Source organism: Salarias fasciatus, chromosome 7 (assembly GCF_902148845.1).
Source record: "Salarias fasciatus chromosome 7, fSalaFa1.1, whole genome shotgun sequence".
NCBI classification, from domain to species: domain Eukaryota; kingdom Metazoa; phylum Chordata; class Actinopteri; order Blenniiformes; family Blenniidae; genus Salarias; species Salarias fasciatus.
The window spans coordinates 13,152,023-13,180,000 of NC_043751.1; the positions used below are offsets into that span (position 1 = coordinate 13,152,023).

The 27,978-nt window shown below is 42.3% G+C and overlaps 1 protein-coding gene across 1 annotated transcript; it reads right to left on the reverse strand.

Annotated features, from left to right (window-relative positions):
- Window positions 1–12,567: 12,567 nt before the first annotated feature.
- Window positions 12,568–27,943, reverse strand: LOC115392065 (homeobox protein aristaless-like 4). The gene is made up of 4 exons (XM_030096567.1): window positions 27,413–27,943; window positions 19,332–19,347; window positions 13,275–13,376; window positions 12,568–12,916 (listed from the first exon to the last, which is right to left on the reverse strand). Exons 1-4 carry the CDS (start codon window positions 27,841–27,843, stop codon window positions 12,689–12,691), a joined length of 777 nt encoding a protein of 258 aa, XP_029952427.1. The 5' UTR covers window positions 27,844–27,943; the 3' UTR covers window positions 12,568–12,688.
- Between the last annotated feature and the right edge of the window lie 35 nt (window positions 27,944–27,978).

Sequence of the window (27,978 nt, forward strand, 5' to 3'; positions counted from 1 at the left end):
CCTCAGTATAATCAGTTACAGTGACTGAAGTGACAGGAGTTAAACGGTGAGCTGGACTGAGATTCTTCAGTCAAACACAGCAGGTGTTACTCATTGGCTCCTTTCTGTGTGACATCTATCAGAGAGGTTTTATCCTCATCTTCATCCTCTACACCCTCCTCACATTTCAGTCTTAAAGCTTTTCCACAATTCAGTGAGTCTGACTTTTCCTCAGTGGTAGTTCTGTTTGGCTTGGTTTGGGTTAATTAGGATTCCTCTCAATGACAGACAAGAGCCACCATTCTTCGGTGTAGAAAACTGCAGGACCTTTTCAGCTCTTTACACAACACCTTTTGTGAAACCAAAGCATTAAAAATTTGTGTTCTGTCTTTTTTCTGTCATATAAAATAGTGCTGCTGCTGTCAGCTAATTGAGTACAGGATTTACATATCATTAGAATAACAGTTTCTATTAGCATGTGCCTGTTAGTCTTGTAAAAAAAAATATTTTATAGAAGTTGGCCATGGTTTGTTTTACCACTGCATGTACTGATATATGTAAACTCTATCTACTATTAGTTCTTTACTTCCTAGCGACTGTATGTATATGTTTGTGCTTTATGTGCATTATATTATGAAACCTTTTAAAGCTTATTGTACAGGCTGCACAACAGCACACGCACCTTATTTCTTTTTTTGCACTTGGACAATATTTAATAGACACTTTTTTTAAATTCAAGCAGAACTTGCAATCACATATTTGTGGTTGATGTTTGATTTGCATACACACTCATGCATGCTCACTCAGCAGAGCTCACTACAGTAAAAAAAACTAAAGAAGCACAGCTTTGTGCTAAATCTGACACTAGAGCCCATGGTATTAAGCAAACTTTAGTTTGCTCAATCTTAAATCATATTGTATTGACATCATAAATCATATTGATATTGTATTGACAAGATTGGTTTACCTGGAAAAACAGATTTGGCAGCATGTTATCACTTGATCCGCCACACGAGGGCAGTAGCATTCCTACTACTCCTCCACTCACTGGAAACCAACCTTTCCGTTTAACAAGAAGGGCCTTTTGTACTGAAACCCTGAGTGATGGACGACAGGACCTCAACAGGGATTTGGAGTTTATTATAGAATATATCTGTAATATTTAGCTTTTTATTTGTTTCAGAAATGACATATATCAAGACAAAGATTTAATTTGTTTTGTTTTGATTAATACTGCATTCTGTCTGTCAATAAGCCATTACAGTCTCTATGACTGTTAACGTCAGCTGTAATGCAGAAAATCTCCACCTCCATCAGTCAGTTTTTATCCTGCTGAAGCAAGTTTGACATAAGCGAAACCCGCAAATAAAAACAACACAGCACAATATGTGTTTGACCTCCTGATGGCGAAGTAAGCAGCAGTAGCTGTCTGTGTGTCCCGGTGCCCCTTCCCATCCTTCCCTCTCATTTCATGTGTGGTTGGTTCAGGACAAACAGCTGTGAAGTGTTACAGGTGGTCAGTGCGAGCAGTTTCTCACTCTGGGGTTTTCCTCTCTCCGGCACGTTGGGGTCACTTCAGTACTTGTTACCGCAGCTTTGAGGAGCGCGACGCGCCAAGTGGTATCGGCGCAGACGACGTACCGAGTATTGTTTTGTCGTACTGCTGCCATTCTGCCTCTGGGACGACAGAGCCCGATTCACATTTTAACCCATGAAATTAAAGTAAAAGCAGCTGAAATTCAAAACCTGGTAAAAATCAGCCTGACACAAATATTAAACACAATAAAGAGTGCTTTCATTTCGGGGGAAGAATCCCAAAAGAAACGATTTTTTGTGCTTTGAATCCGTGATACGAATTGACATTTTGCGGTAAAGCTGCTTTCAGCACGGCTTTGATTTTTTTTTTCCATCTTAATTGTTGTTGCCAGGACGGGCTATACAAAAGCTTTTGGATTCTCTCTATAGTAACAAGTCTTAACAGAAGAGCAAACACAGGGGGAAAATGCATTTGAGAATACTTCTTTGTTCTCAATATGTTCTGAGTTACCAGGGTTGGAAGTTGTAGTCTTTCCACTAGGCCTGTACCGATTGGCGAGCCGATCACATTGTGGCGATCGAAGGCATGAATAGCGATCGTTTTCTTACTTGGAGACGCTTCCAGAGCTTATGGCAAACATGCAGTTAACCTCTAATTCACAGCAGGCACCGTCATCTTAGACGATCCTGCTGTTTCCACCAAGTGCAGCCTCGTTTTCGAGGCGTCCCAGAGGTGCTCCAGTGATCCAACAAGTCTATTTATGATCAAGTTAAGGTTTGGAGGAGCTAATCGAGACAGACAGGAAGAAGTTCACTCACAAACAGCATCGTGTCTCCTGTCATTTTCCTTTAAAAGTGTGTCTGGTATTGATGGATTGATCAGACAATCTGATTAAAGGGCAAAATCACCCAAATCTACTTTTTACTTCTATTAGAGAAACTACTTAAAACTGTCTTCAGATAATGTTTGATTTTTTTTTTTTTTTATGTTTTACTGTGTTTACTAAAGTGTCATTGTAAAAGTATGAAGTTTCAGTATTTACGTCTTTGCTCTGGTGTAATCTCGCACCACAACATCTCTTCTTTCCTCATAAAAATTCCTGCAAGGCTAGAAGGAAGAAAGCGACGGAGTTTGGGATGGGGGTGAGGAGAGGTGGGGGTTTCGGGGCTTCCATGTTGAGTTTGTTTTAGGCCTCTGTTTGGAGAAGAAACTTTCATTGCTTGATGATTTATGGATGGTTCGCCTCCCGGGAGAATTAGAGAGTCCTTCTCCTGCATGTAATAAACCACCATCCAAAATAAAACTTTGGTTTCTTCTTTGTGTCGTGTTTATCCACTGCAGAAGGTGTTATGTCCGGTGGGGAGTTGACGGGCCGGAGGATTCCCCGCGGACCGCTCTGCAGAAACCGAACCGAGCGCAGATGACTTGCATCTGTTGCAGTGAGACCCCCGAAACCCATTGAGAAAAAGCGAGCGTCTGCAGGACACACTCGGTAACGCAGTTCGTCGAAAACGACGAGGTAGCCTTCGTAGCATCTCGCTCTAAACAGACTTTCTGTTGTGGGAGAAGCTCTAAATGGTCCACAGACTCATTCCTCGGGCCAGACTGGGCAGCCTTTGTGATGCACAGTGTGGTGCCCATGACCCAGAGCGTAACAGGAAGTGAGCTGTAAGAGCCAGGATGTTGGTCTGTGGGGATGTGTTTTTTTCTCAGGCCAAGCATCACCGCTGTCTTGAGAGCTCTCTTGTGCCCTGTGACTCACTTGTGCAGCATGTGTTTTCAGTATGTCGGACTTGGATTTAGCTGATGACTACAAATAGATGTTCCAAGCTATCCCACGTGAAAACACCACAAAAGTGCTCTATGGCGGCGAAGGAATGGCGTGATGACAAACAGCAAGCTGTGATCCAACTGATAGAGACTGTTTGAGGCGGCTATATTTATCCCCACGATCTGTTGCTTTGTTGTCTGTGTTTTGTTCTAATTTCTTTTGTTCGCCCCCTTTTTCTCCGTGTCCCAAAGTTTCCACACAGCTGGAGGCTAATGCGGCGCTTAGCTCCTCGTTGCACACTAAATTTTCTCACCCTGTGGCCCTCGCCGCTGAGCCGCCGCCTCCGCTTGTCAATCCGTTCCACGGCGATGCGGCGCGCATGAGTCCGCGAGAGGTCAACTGTTGTGTGTGTCTGACCTTTGAGCTCTGCAGCAGGAGGGCTTCTTGTGCAAATGCACCGAACAAGACTGGATTTGAGTGTGCAATAAATCAGACGGGCGCTTCGCCGTCCCCATATTCACAGGATTCATAATTGGAAGCACATTGTCAGGAGGAGAGACGAACCGCTGCTCTGGAGGAAGGAGGTTTTAGGGGTTAAAAACACCCTGAAGGGCGCTGGGATGAAATCGGCCCATAGGCCCACTGTTTCGTACCTTTTTAACAGTGATCTCATTTATTTTCTGCCGTATCACCAGTCTTGTCCTGGCACATAATCCTTCTGTAAACAATGCCCTATATTCCTCTATTACATTAACAAAGCTGCGCCTCAAACGGCGCACAAGTGGAGATTTAACCCACTAACCCAGCGGTTACGTACAAGCTGTTCACCTCTTCTGAGCCGACTCGAACCTCCGCCCATGTGCCAGCACCACTTTAAATCCTTTCCCTCTCTGTTTACGTTAGCATGTCAGAAAGCCACACAAGACATTTCCACACTGTAATAAAGTTGAGTTTTATTAGTGGGAGTCAGTGAATGATGTGAGTCGTCGTGGGGCTGTCTTCTTGGTCACAGACCGCAGAGATGCCTGTCAGGCAGCTGGCGGGCCAATGGCTGTTTCGTTAACTTTGTCAACTGATGGGAACGTGAAAGAACCAACCGATTAACAAGGCAGTGCCTCCTCTGGATTCACCTGAACCTCAATTTCAGGGTTTAATTTGAGTTTTGACTGTCAAATGCGGCAAAGATTTGTGCTTCATTGTGCTTTGAATACATCTATTTGTTTGAGACACCATAACTAAACATCTATGAAGTAAAGACAGATTACCAAGATTTAGATAAATGTGACAAAGCAATGATTTATTAGATTAAATACTTAATAATCAAATACAGCGACTGTTGCTTTGTTTAAATTTTACTCAGTTACATGCATACAAGTTATCTTTTTGCAGATCTACACAACATATTAGTTACTTTTTATTCATATTTAATTGCATTGTGAGTAACGATCACTTGATTCATTTTAGGAGTATTAGGAATGCCAACAGTATTAACAGACCAGTAATGAACAGTATGGAATGGATACATGAATGCATTTGTGGATATAAAGATGCAGCTTATTCATCCTGACTGCTGAAATTCTATTATTAAATGTAACTGCATCAGAATGCAACAACCAAAAAGTGACAATAAAGAATACGCAACATACTACCACTCTGGCTCTATGAGCAAGGCATTTAACCCCAGTACAGGCTTCATGAAAAGTTCGTCCATCTGTGACGACCCTGGACGGGGGGTTACCGAAACACTCCACCGAAAATCAATGTAGACTTGAAGCAGTTCTTTACTTTTTAAAGAAAAAAAACTACAAGGGTGCAGTTCTAAGCACATATATTACTTAAAAATGTGACAATGCATCAGTATCATCTTGTGCTTTCAGAAGTAGTAAAGTTGATTAAAAGCTGTAAACCATTTCAGTAAGGTTTACAAAACAATACTTATTAGCATTTATTGTTCATGACTCTACCCTGTTACGAATAAGCTACCTGGGAGGACTGGGAATGAATGTTTCCCAGTTTAGTTGAGGATTAGTCAAATGGAAGCATGCCTAAATACACGTGAAGCAGAAGCTGAATACAAGCTTTAATAGAAAGCTCTACACTCTCTCTTCTTTGCGCATCAGAACCCAGACCATTTTTGATCAGGTCCAGCCAACTGGGTGGATTCCCTCCACAGTTTGTACATTAAATGTGATAAAACTGATCTCATTGATGGTTGAGTTGAAGGTAAGATAACAGCGGGGGCTGGCTCGGATCCAGAGACCCCATTAGAAGGAACACAAGGAAGAAAGGTATCCGAGCTCTTCTCCCAGTAAACCTTCACTCTCACCTCGACCCCCGAGCCACGTGCCCCTCCCACCGAACCTCCCGCTGCAGACACAATGACCCACCGGCTCTTCTGATCTCGTGTGCAAAAGCATGATGAACTATAGGTCCCATTGATTTCTGCTGTTCTGAATCATTTTACTAACATTTTTCCAAAGTGGGTCTGGAAAAAAATAATAAAAAAATCTGGTATCAGCCCATCCTACACTTCATGCTGTTTTGCTGTCTTCTCTCTTTATTTTGCAGATCCTTTCTGAAAACAGATGTCACTACATTTAGATCACAGTGACTATTCGTGCAATCTTTGGGATTGCTTTCTTATGCGTGTCACAGTCTTAGCTAAATGTGAGCTGTTTACTGGCGTTTTCGGCTTGTAATGAGGGACTTTTTACAAGGCAGAATGATGTATGATGTGTTCCTTCCTCTTCAGCTGCCCTCTCCTCCCCGCACAGCGGTGCTGACTTATGGCCCACGACAGACAACTGCTCCTTCTTGCATGTCCTTTAGGATAAGGTCAATAAATCAAACATGTGCTGGCTCTGATTTGATTTATGGTGTCACTCCAGGTCATTTGAGTGGGTTAGATTTGGGTTTCATAGTAGCAAACAAAGCCTGTGTGAATACATGTGTCAGATTGTATGATGACTTTTTTTTTACTGGTCAGCATACTTGGTCGTTTTGATTTGATTTCAGTCTTTCACAGTTCAGTTCATAAGAGTGTGTCCATTAAAACTATGGGGGAATTTGATTTACAGTGCAAAGCAGCAGCTTTCCTTTCGAACCAAAGAGATCATTTTAACAGCATATGGCCAAAGTGCCAGCTCTAAAATATGACCCATACCCAGTTTTTGTTGAAAGCCGATATAAGTGCTGATTTACAGCCTTGGCCTTACTAACGATGGCCCTTAATGAGCGGCTCAAGCATCTACTTGTTTATAGAGCAGACTGACTGACAGGTCAAGTGATGGAAAATTAAAGACGTGAATGAGGAATTGGATCTGTCCCTTTTTTTTTTTGCTATATTAGCAGGACCCTAATGTTGTGGTGTGAACTTTGAAGTGCCCTAATGGTCTTCATGGTCCCTTAACCATGTAGACTTCTATTAGGGCTGTCAGTGGAGCCTGGCTGGAGCAGCGTGACCTATTAGGTTTAATGAGTGCTGCTCAGGGCACAGTGGACTGCTCTTCTTCCTCTCTGTAATTGTTTATTTATCTCATCTAGCTGTGGCTTAAACAGAACAAAGCATAACGACAGCAGGAAGGTCTCTTTAAATAGTAGCTCTTGATAACTGTGTGTCTGCATCAGTAAGATGGTCTCAATGATTTAAGAGTAAAACCTTTTTATTTGCACTGTATATAGATTTAGATCTTTACAGTTTTGTCTGACATAAAAAAAATATATATATATATGGAAAGTGAAGAACAACAATGAGCTTGTCATAGCATCACAGTGCGATTTGCAGCCCTCACACACCCGGAGTGAAACTCACGCTTTTAAGACCACAAGTGGTTTGTCTCAGGCTAAGAAGCAGCTTTTGATTGATGATTGACTTTTTTCAGGAATTTCAAATGATAGGATTTCGTTAAGTTTCCTGATAATCCTTTGGCAATGAAATGAATTATCAGGGATGTGTTGATGTTAGATGTGTGGCTCCAGAGGCCTGCAGCTGGTATACCTGTTATAGGCTCCTACAGCTGATTTCATGCTGCCTTCATTTTACCAACATTACATTCAGTTCCAAAGATGTGTGCAAAAAAAAAAAAAGAATACAATTTATCCGCCCAGTCCTTTTTTGGTCATGTCTTATATGCATCAGGATATAAGACATAAGGAATTTTGCATTCATTGTATTGTATCTGGAAAGGCTGCACAATTCCTAGTTTGTACAGTCTGTCACAGACAAGCCAGCAAAATCAGACTATACAAAAATCTCTACTGTTTTTAGCATGATTTACTGAAAAGCAGACACTGCCAGTGTTGTCCAGCTTTACGTCAACTCTTTAAACTTTGCATTGCTCTTTTAAACAGTTTAATTGTAAGGGCTCTTTATTTTTTATTACAAAAAGCCTGCACAAGTATTTACACTGCTGTGAAGCGGCACCTCTTCTTCCATCCGCTGCAGCCCTTTTAATGATCTCAAGTTCTTCCGCGAGATCTGATGTCTTTAGTGGGCGACAGCAGGCTTTTGTTGAGTTTTGCCATTCTCATGCAATCAAAGTGCTCCAGTTAAACTCTTATGCAACTGTGGAAAAGTTAGCAAACGTTGCTAGGAGCAAAGAGAGATGGGCGAACACCAACATTTTTCGCAGGGCAACAAGACCACATGTGATGGCATAATGTGAACGGACACAGGCTTTCTTCTTTTCTTTTCTTTTTTCTGGCTACGCTTTCCCTTTGTCTCACATGAAAGTTTCCCAAAGTGCTTATTGTGCCTTCTGTGGAAGGTTTTCAAAATGAATGGTGGATTGATTGCAGACGTAGATTTTTTTTTTATTTTGTTGTGTAGGAAAGACATTTTGAAGCGCTTATAAAAATGTTTTTCCGACGACTGTTTTTGTGGCGTGGTGGAGCTTCTATTGCAGAAACAAAGGACATCTGTGTGAAAGGTTGTTGTCGAACGTATTACATCTCAGCTTTCTCTCGTCTCGACCGAAGCTACACTGTTAGTGTAAGAACACCTGAACGCGTTTAGGGCCCATTCAAACTATTAGCCTTAACTTTTGGGCCTAATGGTCTTGGCAGATCATCCCATCTGGAAGCTGCTGATGCGAGGAGAAGAACGGGATCACATGTCAACCAGTTTAACCCTGCATGCTCATACACATTCACTGCAAGTCAGCATTTCAATAGTTTGTGAGTTTGTTCACTGGTTTAAAGTCTGTACTGAGCTCAGGTCACCATTTTTAAAACTCATAAAGCCTAATTTAGAGTTCATATGTAAAAGGATTTTAATAAGATCCTTATTTATTCACGTTCAGTAATAGTATATGCCTGATAGTATATATCACTATACATTATAAGGAAAAAAAACTGGCATGTGCTATAAAGTTGATGAAGCATGTGCATGAAATGAGTTCAAATAAAGGGAGAAAAAAAATTTCGCCAATTGTGCCAAAATACCATGAAAGTACAGTAATTCTGCTGCCGCTCAACATCTGCTCTCTTCCATGTGCATCATATGAAAGGCAAAAATAACAAAACTGCTCTATACTGGTTCACAACTAATAAGGACCAACACGTGGGCCGTAGCTTACCACCATCTGGTCTCCTACCCACAATAACAAGACGAAATTTGGCTTTCCACATGTGTATAAAACGTCTTTAAACAAACATTTGACTGTATTGTCCCAAATAAGTTTCAACTAACATGGGATTATCCCTAATTTAGCTCACCTATGACATCATCTGACATGCTTTTTGAAAATAGCGCAAAATCAAATACAAGAAAAGCAATTCTACCAGGAAAAATATCATAAAAGCAGCTGTCTAACCTGTCAGAACTGTTTTACCACCTGGTTGCACTAATTTGAAAAAAAAAAAAGTCACTCTGTCTATGAATAAAGCTATCACTTTCGAAGAGACTAAGTTCCTACAAATCCACCCTACGAGGAAGTTTTGGGAGCTCCTTGCTCAAAACAATGTATTTTCTTTGTTTCAATAAGTAGAAATTAAACATTTTGGTTTTACATTGACGTGTGTGCCAGACTGTTGACCAGAAACAGTAACTTTCCCAGACAGTGTCTGAAAGCACTTTCTGTTTACTGTTTTATTTTAGATGCCATGTGTCAATATGGGTTTTTTTTAAGTCCGTAAACAAATTCAGTGGTGTCTGTTTCATATAGACTCGTTTCTACTTCTAATCCACATTGAAATGAGAATCTGAAAATTTGCATTATTTTCATGCATTTGCGAACCTGCAACATCATGATTCAGCAGTATATTTTACCTGCATGATCTCTATGTTGTCCATTATTCAGTGTCTGTTTTTTTTTTTAATACAGGATGGCTCATTACGCTTTTGCAGCTTTCTGTTTTGAGTTAATCTCCGGGATCTCCGTTACTTTCTCTCTGCAACAATGAAAACACTTAGGAATCACCGTTTATTTGGATTTACAGCTGCTGATCATGCTTCACAGTGTAGTTGTTACAAAATCATGCTGATTTTATTCTTAGATGATAAATATTATGTTTAGCAGCCAACTTCTAACTTTAGAAGTCAGCTAAAGTCACAAAATGATTGATGAAGTGTTTTGCTACCAGAAAGAATCGTCTGCACCCATTCAGCCATTGGAGATCAATTTATTTCAAATTCACTTCAAAAACCATCATCAAGAAAAACGGCAACAGAAAAGTTTCTCTGTACAAACAAATGTCCGGCACCCTGAGCGACCTTGAGTGTTGCTGTTCATGGTGGTAAATATCAACGAGCTTCAGGGACAGTTTCTGACTGCTGGGACACGAACGCCTCCGTCTTCTCTCCTCTGTCAGAGACTGAAGTCCCAGTAGAGTCGCAAATAATAGAAACGGAAAATAAAACACTTCCTCAACACCGTAAGTGCAATAACTTATTGAATTGGCAAAATCAGAAGGAAAAAAAATATTTGATTAATATCCAAAGAAAAAGCTGCTTAAAGCCTTAAAAAAAAATTAGAAAACAGTTTTAGAAGTCCAGAGTTACTTTTGAGAATAATACACAGAACATAACTTTATGTCTCTTGGCAATATTATTGTAATACTTCATTTGTTCAACTCTGGAGGTCCATTATTTGGCAAATTAGCGAAACAAATGTACAAGCAAGAGAACAGCATGACTTATACTGTTCACATTCACGCAACATGAAAATTTAACAATGAATTTCAATCGCTTTATTTCAGTAGTATCAACATGGACGGAGCTGCAGAGCAGTGGAGTACTGAAAGAGGACCACACACACACACACACACACACACACACACACACACACACACACACACGTACACTCACACACACACGCACATGGGCAACTCAACAAAATGGAAATCCAGCCACACATGAAGGTTTTACTCTAGTCACATTCTGTTTTGTCTCTGCATTTTTAAAGGTTACGCTTTTGAAAATCAGGAAAACAAAAAGCCTTGTCTATTCCATTAATACGTTTGGGTTAAGTATATTTCATAAACCTCATGTAAAGGTTTACTGTCTATGAAATGCATAAGTGTGAAAGAACACAGTTAATGGGACCTGCCTTTATTTAAACATGGACTTGTTAAAATATTTCAATGTTCTTTGCCTTTACAAAAAACATTTGTAAGAATTTTTTTTTTTTTTTTTTTTTTTTTTTTTTGCTGCAGCTTAAATAATAATTTTAACAATGCAGAACCTTCAAACTGATCTCCAACAGTGAATCAGCAATCATAGTGATAAGTCTTTTTTGGTAATATTTTCCAAGCAAAATTGCCCACTACACAGCTTATCTTCCTATTTTTTGGTCTTACGCCACAATAACACGAATAAGACATTGGGAAATGTCACAATGTGCTTTTCTTGCCGTCGTCCACAGAGAGGCAAGAAAGCAGATACGAGGTCCAGCAGCCATCAGAAAGGGATCAACCTAAAGAGTAATGAAGCCTTTCTTTGGAACCGAGCCTTGAGCCCGGCTCTGATGACAAGCGTATTCCCGCAGGGCAGCATTCACAGATACCCCTGCAATCACTGGACATGTTCGCCACATTCCTTCAGTCCAGGTCTAATGTCATCACATTACACAAACATGAGAAAAAGCTCCTCTAGACGGTTGTGTGGGGGGGGGGGGGGGTTGTACTGATTTGGCCTGCAGTCTCTGGCATGTGACGGGTGCTTTAAGAAAAGCCATGAAACCAAGAATCCTGTCTCCTGAATGCTCGCGTAGTGGCGGAGTGATCAATTCGGCATGTGTGCAGCGTGTTCTCGCCGTGAACGTTTCAATGCGCCGTGGCGTTCGCGGGGGCGGCGCGGCTCACCCTGATGTTAATTAAGTGCGTCTATCCCCGTCGGTCGCTGATTGAAGCTGGCGTGATAAGTTGGTGTTGAAGGCTGCCGCTGTGCATTGCAGTACCTCGTCTGCCACTGGCGACGCCGTTTCCTGTAACCTGAGGCCTCAACCTAGCGGGGGAACCTGCGGAGGCCGCCCTGGGAGAGGAAATGACAAGTTGGTTTGAAATGATTGCCAATCCAATCCCTACCCTCCACCCAGACTAAATTGGCAAGCCGTATCTGCTCTCGCTCAATTAGACGCTGTTGACTAATTACTTTAAATATCTGTCCTTCATGAACTTTCCAAGACAGGCAGGGGTTTTAGGGATTCATTCTGTGATTTAAGTTTACCTGATGTGATCTGAAATTAAGGATGAATAAAAAAAAAAAAAAAAAAAAAAACACCATGTAGTCTGCTAAATTCAAATTCACTACATCAAAATAATACTTAACATATTTGAACAGTCCAAGAGATGAGTGTAAAGTGTCTTTAAAAAAATAAAATAAACAGCTTATGGCAGGATGAGTTGTGTAATGAAGGAATCAAGCTCGTTTTATTTAGCATTAAAAACATGGAGCTGGATTTTGGCACTTTACATATTCGGTGAGGATACTCACTATTGCTATATTGTTGAATTTTTTTTTTTTCTTTATTTGAAATTTCGCTTTATTTGGCAAATATCACCCAGTTCATTAGAGTGTAAAAACCCATATTTCTATGAGACCTGAGAGATCAAGGATAAAAACAGCATCCAAGTCACACCTCTGTATTTCTCATTTTCAGCTCCTGCTGATTATCAAAGTCACTGTTATCTTGATTGTGTTGGCCGCTGTAATGGCCTCTGTTATCTCTGCCGTCTCTCCCTGTTCATTTGACCTGTGTTATCATTAGTGCTGTCAGGAAAGAAAAGAAACCTCCACCCCTGTAGTGCTCGCTGATGGCCGCTCCGGAGAAGAGGCCATATGGGGGCGGGTGAGACTCGGTTTGGGACATCATGTAGCCCAGGAGATGGCCGCGCTGTGTTCCTTGGCCTTCATGCGCAGTGCGGCTATGCTGGATGACTTGCGGTCTGGATCAACATTGAGATCATAGCCGTTGATTCCCCCCCCCCATCCCGGCACCCCCAAACAGGCTGCCCATATGCGTCTGTCCCATGTGGCTACTTCCTGGACTGGGCACGCCCAGGAAGTCGGAGACGCCTCCGGGGCCGTGAGGGTGAGGGGGCATGCACGAGGGAACAGAGTCACAAGGCACGACGCAACCAGGCACCGGTGATGCTCCACTGCTGCTCCCGATCCATGAAGGGTTCTGGATCTGCAGAGAAAGAGCAGATGTTTTTACCCTTCACAACATCTCCTGTTGCCTTTCCTCTCTAACGCTGTATTGCTGCCATGAAGGGTCGCTGGCGCTGCTCTAATATTTACAGTCGTATTGTTCTGCTGTTTTAGAGGAAAAGTTGAAGCTTACTCCTCTTTTTCAGTACCAAACGACAGGTAGACACTGTCTGCGATGAGCAAATTTAAATTATTCTGACTCAGATTTGATACGAGAATGTTGTGTTGTCAACACAGTTCTGCTAATGTTGATTTCTAAACATTGTTTTTGACTTTATGATTCAGATCATGGTGTTCAGTGAGCAGGCTGACCCTGTGCATTTTTCTGTTTTTTTTACCTGTGCATAGTTCTCAGGCCGAGTGAGTAAAGGCAGCTCGTAAGCGGTGGAGAAGTGCGTGCGGACCTGTTGCATCTGGCCAAATCGCTCTCTCTTTCTCCACTTGGCTCGACGGTTCTGGAACCACACCTGCAAAGAAAGCAGTCCATCAGGAGAGCGCTTCATAATGCAGACCAGCCACTCTCGAAAAGTACCCCAATATCGCTTTCAAACGTGGCTATCAAAACTCTCACATCACGTGCAAAACCCCCCCAAAAAAATACAGAAAATGCAGCCATCCCTCTGCTTAGCAAGACAAGGTAAGAAATGGCACCACATAAACTGAAGATACAGGAGCAAATAAATTCTGGTGCACATGAAAGCCCATGCCCCAGTTTTAAGACTTGACGTGCCTTTAAAGTGCCGTCCGCACTGAGCTATTGATGTGAAAATGGTGAGTCTCCCCCGGTGCTACATGTTTCAGCTCCTCCCTTTGATACGCAGGCGTCTGCCTCCCTTCAGGCTGCCAGCGTCGACAGATCCACATCTGGGCCTGTAGCCTTTCATAAATCACTCTGAGAAAGGTGTGCTCTCTCCCACATGTCAGCGCAGTGGGATACAATGGGGAATCCCTCCGTATAATCCATGAAAAGAATGCAGAACTTTTGACCAAGACGAGACACACTTGCATGCGTCTTTGGGTTTATTAACTATTGTTTGTGGCACGTGAAGGTAGGTTTTTTTCTGGGTGCGTTCTCTTCCTGAGATTGAGAGACATACTTCTTTTGAGAATGGGTGTGTTTTCAGTAGCCTGCTGACAGACCGAGTGCAGGCTACTTAGCCCACTCCTCCTCAGCCATGGCAGGCTTCAGGGAAAAACATGACCGAAGAGTAGAAAAGGAATATGAAAGAAAGTGGGCACCGAGTTAAAATGGTTCCAGCCAGAGAGAACTCAACAAGAGATTATTTTTCAAGACATTAAAAAAAACAAAAAACAAATGAAAGACCTGTTTTTTGTCTTTCTTTCTGTTCATTGTAATGAAAGTATTGTGAATTCTCTTTTCAATCCTCGGGAGCTATAAGGCACCAGTTGAAACTCAGCAAAAAGCAACTTGGACAGGTTTCTAGTCGATCACAAGATTATCACGATCCCAATACTTAGTGAACACATATACTATGCTCTGTCCAACTACATTTAGTTTGAGCTCTCACATTTCTCTCTTCAGTTTCTGCTTCCTGCTTTTCCTTGATGTGCTTTAGTATTTTCTCACATCGTCACTGTAAGAGAATAGAAAAGCAGAGAGGCGCACTGGGAGTCTACAGTTGTTTATCTGTGTCTATTTGTTGGTTGTCTGAGTCTTATCCTCCCAAGAGAGAAGGGAGAAACTTCTTCAAAGAGAAAAAGAAAGCGCTCTCGCTTTGACACAGGGGTTTGAACTTGGATTGTTGGTTGATTCCCAGCCCAATCAGCTTGTGGGTTTCACAGTCCCTGACATGCAATTTCCCCTCAGTCATCCTCTTCAAATCCCTCCTTTTGTCTCTCACTCTCGCCATCCCTCTTAGTCAAGATAAACACATTGCGGTTGTGTGACAAAACTGAGCTGTGTTGTACAAAGATGTGACATTATAGGGTTTGTGGTTTATACTACCTCCATCCTGATCCTCATCTGGCTTTTCTGATGAGTCAGGAGTGGATTTTTATCAAATGAGATAGGATCAGCTATAAGCAATCCAGAACGCACACAAATCTGTCATCATTCAAGATGCCTGAACTACTAGCTCCATCATCAAAGAGAGGACCATATGCGGCGCATATAGCTGTTGTATTTTTGGCGAGAAGCTGACGTAAAGACATGTCGTCTGACTCCAGCATTCCTCAGGTCAGCTGGAGGGATTAGAGGACGGCTCTGCCTTGCAAAGAAGTAAGCTGATATCTGAGGTTGTTGTTTGACCCCAATGTCAAGGTGAAGGGTGGCTGCCCTCTGAATTATATCATATGTTTTTCGGAGGGCTCAGAGTTATGCTCCTCTTGAGGATTTGGAGTCTATTATTGCTTCAGGTTTGCTTTGTCTTAACTCTTTGATTACATTCATTCATAACATTGCAGATTTCTAAATATAGTCCCCAAAACAAAAGGCGCTGTTGGGACTGATAGATGTGAGGCTTTCTTATGTTACAGTTCTGGTTTCTAATGAGTTATGGAACCATTATTGTTTGTTGGAGGTTACAGAATCGCCAGCTGGTGCCTGTCAAAGTTCTTCAAACCAAGGACACAAATCCTTTCCAAAAAAAAAAACAAAAAAAACCCGATGCTTTTACTGGGTTACTTTTAAAACCCACAGCCATGTTTGCATGTGCTAACATTCTGGAGGAGTTTCAAATGCTGTAAAGACTCCTCTAACCATATGGATGAAGAATTGCGCGTCGCCTGTGATGAAAGTTTTCACCTCTTTAATCCAAATAAGTTATGTCTTGTTTCTCTAGGCAGGAAAAGACGAAAGCTGGTATGAATTACTGCCTCATCTTCACTTCATTTGATAGTGATAGATATTCACTTTGAATGATTTAAAACATTGCATCAGGTTAAGTTTCGACATTGAGTATAGGGTAGGGGCTCGGGTTCAAATCCTTGTCGAGGCAGGAACCAATGTAAAAACTAGCCAAGTCTTCAGTGCACTTTACAGTGACTTACTTTATTAAGCTCTGATATAGGGGACTTCCAGATAGACACTTTATTATTTAAGTTACAGTTATTATTTCTGTGTCTGTTAACTTATAACAGCAGTAAAAGTCTGAGATTCAGGCTGAAATCAGGAGTTTTTTTAAAGCTTCGCTTCTTAAAATGTAAAGTTTATCATCTTAATTGTGAAGGATCACGATAACTTCAGATAACTTTCCCCCTCATCATCCTAATCTCGTGGGCGTACTCCAACTCCTCATCTTCCTCTGCCCCTTGTCTCCCCCACCCCCAACGCCAGCCCCTCTCTCCATATTTCACTCCTCCCTCCTCCCTTTCAAGTCGGCGAGGGGAAGTGGGGATATTGGAAAGTGAGATGGGAGAATGTTCAAACTGGAGCTTGTTTTCATTTCATGTTTAATTTCCTGACGCCTAAGCCCTGGGCTTTCCGCAGCTAACCCCTCTGACCTTTGGGAGGCGTGCAGACGAGAGCAGCGGACCAGGCGTCCACATACGCACACAGGAAACACACAGACAACACACATGTGTTTACATGCTGTGTTAAATTCGGATTTTAAAAATCATTTTAACCTGGATTCTCTCAGCATTTATTGGAACTTTCTTATTTGCAAGCGCAACAACACGCGTCTTGGTAGACGTTTCCCCTCTCGTCTTGGTCTCTGGATCCCGAGTGTGTAATGTTTCACAGAGGGTTCGCTCTCCATAGCTTTTCTTTGAACGGCAGTAAGAAGGAGACCCGAGCCAAATAGTTTGGCAGAGAGATAATTCGGGGAACATTATGAAGTCAGATGTGTCCTTTGTTGCTCCGAGTCTCTTATTCCCCAACTGCATTTTTTCGAAAGAGAGGTCAACGATGTCTTTGCACGAGCAGATTTCCAATTTGCAGGAATCCAAAAAAAAAAAGTATTTTAACATAATGAACTACGGGTAGCCCGTTCTGTGTGTGTGATGCCCAAAAGAATGGCCGTACCAACTGTAAACACTCACTCGTGTTTGTTTTATTTAGCAGACATCTGCGAAGAAGGTGGCTCATAGCTCTTGGAGCTCAAAGTGCTTGGCGGTGATACAGTAATTGCTAAAGACGCTGACAGCAAAACGCAGCTTACAGAGCCATTAAAAAGCTTTATTTATGCTCCAGAGCCAGCAGGCAGAGAGCGAGCGAGCGAGAGAGAGAGAGAGAGAGAGAGGGAGAGAGAGGAAGAAGGAGAGAGGGAGGGCAGTGTGCACAACTCCAAAAGCAACTTTGAAGTCCAGCCGTCTCACCTCATCTCTGTCATCCAGGACCATTGGAATTGATGGACTGCCTCAGCAGTCACTCACACACAACCCTCCTCCTCCCCCTCCACAGAAAAAGTAGGCAGTGTGTTGAAGTTCAAGTCTGAGGTTGAGAGCTAATTGTGCTAAATAAACTTAGTGGCAGCAGAACTTACAGATGTGATTATGGAAAACTGCAGCCTGCCTTTATGAAGACATTTACCATCAAACTGAGGATGAATCTGTTGGACCTTGACGTTGGCATTTTGGCGGAAAACATCTGTACTTTGGATTTCAACTGCTGTTGTTTGGGAGATGAAAAGGATTCTCTGCCGTTTGCCAAGCTTCGAGTGCCCCTTGGTATTCAACAATTGCACATCCCTGGACTTTGTCTGTGTGGACCTTCAGTTAAAATTGTGGGGTTTAGTCTTGATTGCGTGCATATTTAGGGTCTGATTTTAGAAGTTTGGGTCAAACCTCACAGTGACTCAACAGAGTCTGCTGTGTGCCTGTCAGATGAAAAACTTAATTATATTCATCTGGGGAATAGATGGGTCTGTGTGAATGCAACATGAATGCACTTATTTTACTGTACCACCACAAGGACCAGACCAGGTTCTCTGTCCCTGACTGTGTCTCGGACCATGCGTGGAAATTGAACCTGGCATCTCAGAGTGTTTTTTATATCCATGCCAAATAGCTCTGATGGTTTTCCATGTGTTTTCTCTCCCTACCTCCAGAGTGTAGCAGTGGAGTGGTTTGAACACGGTAGTGCTGCGCCGAAACCCTTGGCCTCTGACCCTCCAGCAGAGTCTGCACCATGTAAGTGCTGGGAGCAGAGTATCCCCTCGGTCCAACCCATCCCACTCTGATCTAAAACTGGCAGGCAGAAAGAGAGATGGAGAACAATAGGCCCTGCTGTCTGCACTTCAGAACAATCTTTGTCAGCATGCCAGCCTCAACTCTCCCGGCTCTCTCCCGGCTCCCTGGATGATCATTAGCATGCAAACATGAGCAACGTTGCTCATGCAGCACAGCACATGGAAACTCTCCTCCCAAGAACAATCGGCAACATCAGGCCTTTTCAGCAAGTGCATCAAAGCACAATTTGTTTACTTTCAAATGATAAAACTGTTCCGAGGATGGGACCGAGGACACATTTCACACAGGACAACTGTTGTCTTTAGAGATTCAAACCATGACCATCGTGGTTTCTGAATCTTCAGCAGAGCTGAATATTGTATTTATGCATGATCATTAAAGAAGCAATAAGATGCTGTCTGGCAGCGCAAACATGGGATAAAATAATATAAACTTTCAGAAAACTCTTAACTCCCACACTGGGGATGTTCTTGTGTTGAGTTTTTCATGTGTAGAGACAGAATCTTCCTCTCACCTGCACTCTGGCCTCCGTCAGGTCTGTCCTCAGTGCCAGCTGCTCACGGGCGTACACGTCGGGGTAGTGCGTCTTCTGGAAAACCTTTTCTAGCTCCTCCAGCTGGTAGCTGGTGAATGTGGTGCGATTGCGCCTCTTCTTGCCTTTGTTGCTCTCTGCCTCGCTTTTGTCCAGAGGGCTTGAGAGGTCTGACCCCGGGCGCTCGCTCTGTCCCTTCACACCCGGCTCCTTCAGGTTCAGGTAACTGCCTTCCATCCCTGGAGGGTCTACGCTCGGCGGCATCTCAGACTCGGGCAGGCCGCTGTTGTCTTTTCCTGTTTTTACAAGACAAAGTAAGATTAGGGGTGATGCAAAATGTTAGTTTTTCACAGTTTGTTGACAATCGATTTGCCAATTTGTTGACTTGGCTTATTGTGGGGTATTTTTTCGTCATTTTTTCTCGATCGCTCATGCTCCTGATTTCTGACTGTGGGTGGAAGATTTGAAATACTTCTGGCTTAGTCGAGCAATTTAAAATGCATTTAATGAATCGCAACTTGTTTTAAATTGATCTCAATTAATTACACTTTTTCTTGCATGTGTCATTTTGTTTCACAGTCTTCTGCAATATGTGGTAACAATAAATTTGTTGTATATTGTGCAGCCCAAATACTCACTTTTTTGACTCAATAACATAGATGATGCTGCTTTAAAACAACCAAAAAATAAAGCATATATTGTACCTTTTAACCTTTGTAGGAGATTTGCTAACAGAAACATGGAAATGCAGAATCCAGGGTTTCAGCATTTACCCTTAAATGAACTAAATAAGGACATTTTAGTTGATGCTAGATTGCCAAATTAATCATAACTTTGCCAATAGTTCCTCATCTTCATTGATTAAGCATCAAATCTGTAATATGAATTGGTGGTGCTTCGTAGAAGAACTTACAGGAGCTTTTCACACTAATTTGTTTATGATGAAAAGCATCTGAGTAAACTGAGTTCATGATGTTTTGTGCCACGCTTATGAAAATCCACAATCAGTACCGTAACATTTTAATGAACTGTGGCTTCACATGCACTACGTTATCACTGTAATAATATGATTTGCAAACAAGCAACTACAACCAACTTCCTTTTAAAGTTGAACAAAAAGTGCCACATGTTGTTAGTTGTGGACCTATAATCATAGTCACTGCTGTCTAATTGGAATTTTCAGCGGAGCGGCACTTCCTTTAAAATGTGGCTGGATGAAACCACAATGCATCTCGTTAAATCCAGCAATTGTATCTGCTCATCATCGCATTTCAGCATCGCCACAAAAACGACATTCACTTTGAGCTGACGTCATCTCTGTCATGCTTTATGTTCAAAGGCCTTCTCTGCGGCCGGCACGTCTAAAAGTCGCAGGGCAGAGATGTCTTTCTTTCTTTTTTTTTTCTTTTTTTTGTTTGAAAGGAATGTCACTCTGCATTGGTGTGACCCGTGACACAACTTTCGAGGCCCGCTCCCTCACATCTCTCAATCACGCCACCTGAAACCCGAGCCGCACGAAATCTGCTCCATCTCCAGTGATGTATGGCGGGCCTTGTGCACGGGGGGCGGGTGGGCTCTTCCCCCACGTCCTTGCCCGACTCGCATGTAAACAACATTGTGTTTGTCACCTTTAATTTCGCGAGCGTCCATTTTGTGACAGACCCTACTCTGTTTCTGTCAGTGCGTGTTGGCTTTTTTGTTTCCTTTTCGGAGATGAAGAAAGCTGTCCCTTTTCCTTCAATAAACAAACAGCCGTGTGAATAAATAAGCTGAAGGGCTCTGGTTGTGGGCCACTGAGAACACTGCGCTCGGTCAGCCTCTGTTTGGCTTTCCTGCAAATGGGCACGGAGAGCTCCCTCTCCTCACTGTATTGGTCTGAAACCAGCACATAATGGTTTTTCTCCATATAAACAGTCTTGTGTCTTAAGCAACACTGGCATTACTTTAGTCCCTCAACATTCGTCTCTGCGTCCGCCAGCCCAGGGTGATTAATCTATTAGCTATGTGTCTTGTGTGCAGGCACTTCACTCTGTCACTTGGCGTTTTTGCAACGACAAATAAAAGTAATGCTCGCCTGTCATTCTCAGAGGGCTGAAAAGAAACTTCATACCTTGTGGCACCCTTACGTGCAAGAGCCAAGTTCTCCAGTAGTTTATAAGATAGCTGAATAGTTTCAGAGTGATGAAGTTAAGGCGGGGGCCGTCTGCAACATGCATGTTTGTTTTCTTGGATTACTACGCCTTTGGCTAGCGTGTCCCACGATGAGATGTCAATAGTCATTGGCTCAAAGCTGCAGCGGCCCTCCCCGGCTCTCTGGGTCACGGCTGCCCTGACCGAGACGCTAATGGAACAGCGCGGCTCGGCCAGCTGGAGTTCACGACCTCATATCGCCGCGGCCTACCTGTCAGACCCTTTTATAGTCTCCATACAGGCAGATGTTCTGACATCACCCATCCCTTCGCCGGCCTCTCATCCTCCAGTGCCGTGCAGCAATTTCACTCTGCCTCTGGGCAGGAGCATGACTGCAATGTCAGAAGTGAAGCAAGTGAACTCCAGGTTCCTGCCTGCTATTTTGCATTTGTGAGAGAAAATGCAAGTATGCCCCTGAGCAAGGCACATATCCTGTTAGGCTGAAGCTGAGCACACAGATGAGGGGATGTGGAGAGGGCGTGTGGAAGTGTTTGAGGTTCTTGATCTCAGCACTGGCATTCACAAAGGCATCTATTTACAAGCCATTTGGGAAAATACCCTGTTTTGTTTTCTGACTTGAGATCGTTGTTCGAATGGTCAATATCACTATGTTTATTTTGTGCACGTCCATTTTTAAAGTTTTTTTAAGTTGAGTTTGAAGTCAGACTCATTCTACTTCATTAGCCACAGACAGCCAATATTCATTTCAATTCAGGTGAACCAGTAAAGTGATATCACGATCCCCAATAAATAGCAAGTCCAAATTTTCCCTTGATATTACATCAAAACTTTTCACAAAGTTTATTTTTTTCTTTCTATCATCCAACCTGAAGTGTTACCTGCTGCAGTGTTTTCCATTAGAGTCTAACACGGGTTCTCAGAACACATTCATGTTTTCACAGCCCATTGCTCATTTGATTACTTTGAAGCTGATGCTATTTCACTACCTTTCACTGCTGCGTCTCAGATCTCCTGGCTACAAGCAAGCTGCCATCTACTGTTTGTTTTTGGGGTCTTAACATTGCCTTTTTTTTTCCCTCCTTCAAAAACAGTGGAGTTCTCAGCAGACAAATTAGAAGCAGCAGTTAATTTTATTGAAAGATTGCAGCTAATGTCATCTGTTATTATCACACTTTACAAGGTCATCCAGAAGGTTGAGTTAAATGCTTGTTGCAGGCCACATGCTTCACTCCTGGACTGAACCAACAACACACAGCAAACTTCAGCCGTGTTTTTATAGGTGTATATTTTTTCTACTGATATTGCCAGTGAATCTATTCATCATGTTACCAGTCTTTGTGCTAACAAGCCACTGCCTGAGGCCCACACGCATGAGCATGGTAGCAATTTTTCTATTCTATCTTCATAAAACAGCTAATAAGAAAACATTTTTTTTTTCCCCCAGGTTCTCATTTTTTTTACACAACTTTTATCGCCACGTTTGACTCTGGAAATCTGCATTAATCGACATGTTTTCGCTGTCTGTTACCCCACACTCATCTCTCCTCTCTCTGTCACGCGAACCGCACCGAATCTGCGGCCACAAACATCTTCCAGCTCTCCCGCATGCTGAGCTGTCTCTTATGCACGCCGCTCTGGAGAACACAGCCGTCACATACTGCTTTCTTTTAGGAGCCAAGATTCCACTGCGTCGACTCAGATTTTTTCGGGGCACTGGCAGGAATGTGTTTTTGACCGTTGTTCCTCTTTTCCAGCATTCAACAATGTATCCGCGAATGCTCCGAGTACGCGCCCGACCGATCGCACAAATTTTTTTACCGGTTTCTCTTTGACAAGTCGCAGACCTTTTCAGTTAGCCGAGGTCAGATATTTACTAGGGTCAGCAATTTAATCACTGCTGAAAACAGAGAGAAAACATCAAAGTGTAATTTAACTGCTTGTAAAGCAACAGGGAACCCTCTCAGTTTTTATGGAATGGGACAGGAAGGGTCAAGTGAAGCCAAATAAAAGAAACACTATAAATTAGTAACCTGGGGAAGGGTTAATGACCAAACACTAAATATGGAAGGGAATGCTTTTAAACAGAGTGCTCCGAAATGCTCCCCCAAAAAGCACTCAGATTCGGCAGCATTGTGCCACAATGGCACTTAACTTATCACATCCTACATGAACCAGAAAGAGTTGAATATTCTGTTACAGGTGACTATTTATTTACAGTCATTGTTGGTTTGCGGACTGCCTTTCCTTGGGGCAGTTTTTTTTCCCTTTCTTTCTTTCTTTCTTTCTTTCTTTCTTTTTTTTCAGTCTAAGAGCCAATGTTGACTGTTGTTTCCTCAGTGGAAGGGAGGCGCCCAGATGTTCCTGAGGAGAGATCTATGCCAGCGGCTCATGCAAGAATGCAGATTCCCTGGGAAAGAGAAAAATCTCTCTGTTAAGCCTCATCTCCTGAGAAATTGACACGATCATGACCTTCCTGCTTTTATTGTACCTTTGGCCGCAGCTGTCAATCCCTAATATCAAAGGGCACAAAAATAGTTTGGGTTAACGGGATTTTGGGGGAGGCAAGTCGTAAATAGTGGAGGAAAACAGAAGCTTTCTATTTAAGGAAACAAAACTGAAGAACATTTGGACTGAACAGCCATTAATCAATGCAGAGGGTTTTAGCATATTTAAAGCAATATGATTGGAATATATCACATCAAAACTACACAAAAATCACATTCAGTTAAGATCACTGGGATTTCAACTTGATGCACATACTGTAACTATGTTCTGTTGTTAAGAAAATGGTAAGAAACAAAACTATATTGTAGCGCTACCATCAAATAATTATCATAATTTTGCATTGTCTGGATGATTTGAAGTCATAAAGCTGCTTCGCCAAATGTGTGTGTTCTTCAAAAGCTGGTGAAGAACTTACATTGAACTGGTTGTAAACTGATTAAAACTAAAGAAGAAAATAAAAGTAATGGATCAAGTCAGATTATTCCCAAAGAGGCCATTCAGAGGGCTCAGAGATTTAGAACCTGCCCAGGTGTAAACACCACTAATAAGAATGATGCACTTAAAGGGATGAATAAATATTCTAGAGCAACGACTCCAACAGGTTATATCTGCCTCAGGGTTGTTGTTTATTTACATCCTGGCATGTGTAGATGTCAGGTACTCAGTGACAGTACTCCATTTCACAGAAGCCTGAAAGTAACAGGCCGAGAGTCGAACAAGGAGCAGTAGGGACAGTGCAGGAACTGCATGTGACGATCAAATTTCAATTAAATGTACAACTGTACACAAGGAAAAACAACAGCTCACATGGCAACTCTCAAAGCTGTAGAATAGTCTTTTCTTTCAAAGGCGGGCAAGTTGCTCCTGAGTCACACATTTTCTCCTATTCTGTAACAAGTCAGGAATTCACCCTCTCACGCACTCACTCATTATATATTCTAATTTATTCTGGTTCACATACACACGCTGGCATGATCACAGGTGTGCTGCTTGCATTTTGTCCAAATTAGCACAATGTGTGAGTCTTCGGTAAATGCATGTCCTGTGACATCACTTCCCCAGAGCCTTTTAATGTGTATTTAGAGGACTGTATTTTGACAGGATGCTTTTTAAGCATTGCCAGTACTTTTAGAGGTTTAGTTACGGCTTTTGCACGCTGAGAGAATGTTTTACATATCACAGGATGCTCAGAATATAGGGATGGGGGTGGGGTGTGTGTGTGTTGGGGGGGTTATAATATAATGTAGTTTGGTAGTGTCTGGGAAATGATGGATATGACATTCACATTCAGTGCAGCACAACTGTTACACGATTGCGAAGTTCGTAGTTTGTTATTGCATTGGGTTTTATTTTTCATTTAACCCTGCAGTTATAGATAATTTCATAAATGGAGCGTGCAAATGCTTTCGTAAGTTTTCATAGCGATCAGTCAAAATGTAAAGTCTGAAAGTTGACTAAAATCCAGCATCGGGTTCAGTTAAGTACATGCATGTAAACAGTCATTCCCACACATGTGCGGCATTCCCAGAAACTCTCTAATTTCTCCTGAGCCTCTCAAATCATTACCCAATCTGGATGTCCATTTCTGACTCTCTGCTTATTTGTACAAGGTATTGTTGAGGCAGGGTTATGTAAACCAGCCCCACTTTGTCATCTCAGAGACTCTCTGTAGCTTTGGAGATCTGATGTTTTGGGGAGTATGAATAATAACTATAGGAGCTGGTAATGCACATCTGCCTCACATTAATGCAGACCTCTCCTGCAGCGCTGACCTGCATTCCTCAGCGCTCGATCACCTCCGGGGGTTTTATTTCATTCATCGCTGTGAGTGCAGGTAGACCGCTCCGATCGGGGAGGAGAGTCACAAAGATTCACATAAATTTCAATGAATGAGTAAAACTGCCTGAAGCACAAATGTTCTCATTTATGTTGATGCATATTTTTCAAATATGTTATTGCAAATACATTGATTAAAAGAATCTTACTAGGACACATTTCTAAAATGTCTCAGTATTTGTTTTGGTGCTGTTTAGGATTATAGGGAGCAGTTCTAAAATATATATTTTTTAATGTCAGTAGTAAGGCATGTGTGAATATCAAGCATTAGTACCATATGCTAAAAATATTTCACCATTATGTCATCTTTTTTTTTAACAGAGTAATTGATCATTTTTTCCTATTTTAATGTGTGAATGTACAGAAGTCTATATTTATCCACAGGTAATGCCTCTTCTTAGATATAAATTAATAACATGTACTGTATATTTACAAAAAAAGTGCATCTTTTTCACCGAAACCGTTTTCCTGCTGATTCTTGTGTGTATAAAATTCTGTATTTTTCATGTATCGCCCTTATAGTGACTACTCCCGTGGAAAATGTCGAGTTGCTATGTGAACAGCCTTAGACTCGTAGCTGAAATTGCCACATCCAAAATTCCCCATGGGCATGAGGACACTTTTGTCATCGGGATGGAGATAAAGCATAAGCATTGAGCAATACGTCTCCCATTGAGGACCACACATAACAACACAACCCTGTTGACGCCTGAGGGTTTGGCAAGACCCCAAAGTATCCTCCCCAGAGCCAAGATGCCTTCATCTGGCTGCAACATTTTCAGTGATAACACTGCACAGCTCTCCTTGAGGGAGGCATGTTGAATTTAATGACGGTGTTTAAATGATCCTGTCAGTGCACTTGCCAAATCGATCCACTTCAGTGCAGGAGTGCTGGACATGTTGGAGGGATAAAAAGTGACAGATTCAAATAAAGAGGCACTGCTGGAAAACAGGTCACTTTGCACTCAATGAATATGTCACGGTCTGGTTTTCAGCTATACAGACGGATCTCTCTGACAACAAGTTGATTAGCACGAATCGAAGTAAAGCTCTGATAACAACAGATGTTTTCTTCTGAAGCAGCACAATACACATCTGGAATTTTACTGCAGGCGTCAAACAGTCTGTAGCTTGATCAAATATTTATTTTCCAAAGCAATTTCTTAAATATCAACCCAAAAGGAATTTTTATGAAGTCTATCATCTTGTATTATGTTATTATTATCACCTATTTTAGTCTTTAAAACAATTACTGAATATTAAATTGATTTTGTCTGTTTTCAATTTGACCCCAGGTTACATCTCCAAGGCAGCAAATTATTGGATTAATCTAATGATTGTGTAAGAGGGAAAAAAAGGATTCTGGTTGTCACACCATATTAATAAATTGCCCATTTGGTTTCCTGTTTGTGTAACCATCGCTGACTCTTACAGCTCATGCATTTCACTGTTCAGGCCCATGAAGCTCCTCTCTGTAGATTCCTGCATATTCCCTCCATTCACCTGAATGAATTAGTCACGGTTCTCCTGGTAAGCCTTGCAGACCAAACTGCCATCCCAGTAATACCCAGGCCCTAAACTTCCTCACATCCCAGATCACAGAAGATGGGGCATTTATAAGCTTGCAGCCCCATCGAATGGCAAAAACTAAATTCATATGAAAAAAGAACAGTCTTGGTTTACTTCGAGATGGTTTATCTGACATTTACCTTTATCCTCTTTGTATTTGCATGTCTGCCCAGGGGCGTGCTGTGGTTCCATGTGGTGTTTGAATACCTGGCAGGTTTGCGTTGATCATTATTAAGGAGAATTTAGTGTAAACACTAGGATGCTCTTATAGGCCAGAAAAAGCTGTGGGATTTTTTTCTTTTTTTTTTTACCAGCAATGCATTAATCAACTTTAATGATGTTGTGACAGAAAAAAAAACTGACCCGCAGTTAAAATTCATGAGACCAATAAACACAGGAGGTCAAACAAATATTTAAAAAGCTGAAAAATACCTGAAATCCGCAACCTAAAATGAGTCTAATGCGCTCATTTTGAGGCGTTCACTCTCTATGTTATTCTTAATCAGTTTGCAAAGTGGTCTGTTGAAAGAATCGATCATGTTGCCAGATTGTATTTTCGGGGGTCATATAACCCCAGCTCCTCTCGTCAGGCTGCGCTGCTGCTTCAGAAAAAATGCTGGAAAATATTGCTGCGGCCGCTGTCCTCAAGTCTTTCCTTCGCTCACACACAACTCGGCAAACGCGCCTAATAACTTCTTCCAAAAGTGCCTTCCTCTCGCCGCGCCCGCGGACGCGCACTCACCGTAGCAGGAGATGAGCGTGCCGTTGTGCCCGCTGTCCGCGTGCAGCTTGCTGCCTTCGGGCGGAGTTTTGCAGGTCGGCCGCTGCATGAAGAGCTGGTATTTGTTGAAGGTGCCCTCCTCGGCGCCATCCAGCGACTGGCACTCCGGCTGGAAGGGACTCCGGGACTTCTCTCCGTAAGCCTGCCCTTTGCCCGGGATGAACGTGGGGCTGTATTTGGTCTCGGTGGTCGCGAAAGTCCTGAAAGGGTTCGCCTGGTGGTCCCTACCTTGCGCAGTAGACGTGCTATAATATGAATCCATCGATGTCATATCGCAGTATGAGACGCACGTATCTGCGTTCATACCTAAAAAGTTATCATAAAAAAATCCGCACGCTTCTTCTTTCCCTCCCCTTCCCAGATATTCTCCCCAAATTCTCATGCACTGACAAAACTGCCGCCCGCGCTCATGCACACACGCTCTCACGCAGCCGCATCTGGGACTGGTTACAAAATGAATCAGATGTTTTCCAGAGACTCGCAGACTGAACAAATGCTAAAAGCCCCCTGAAGGTTT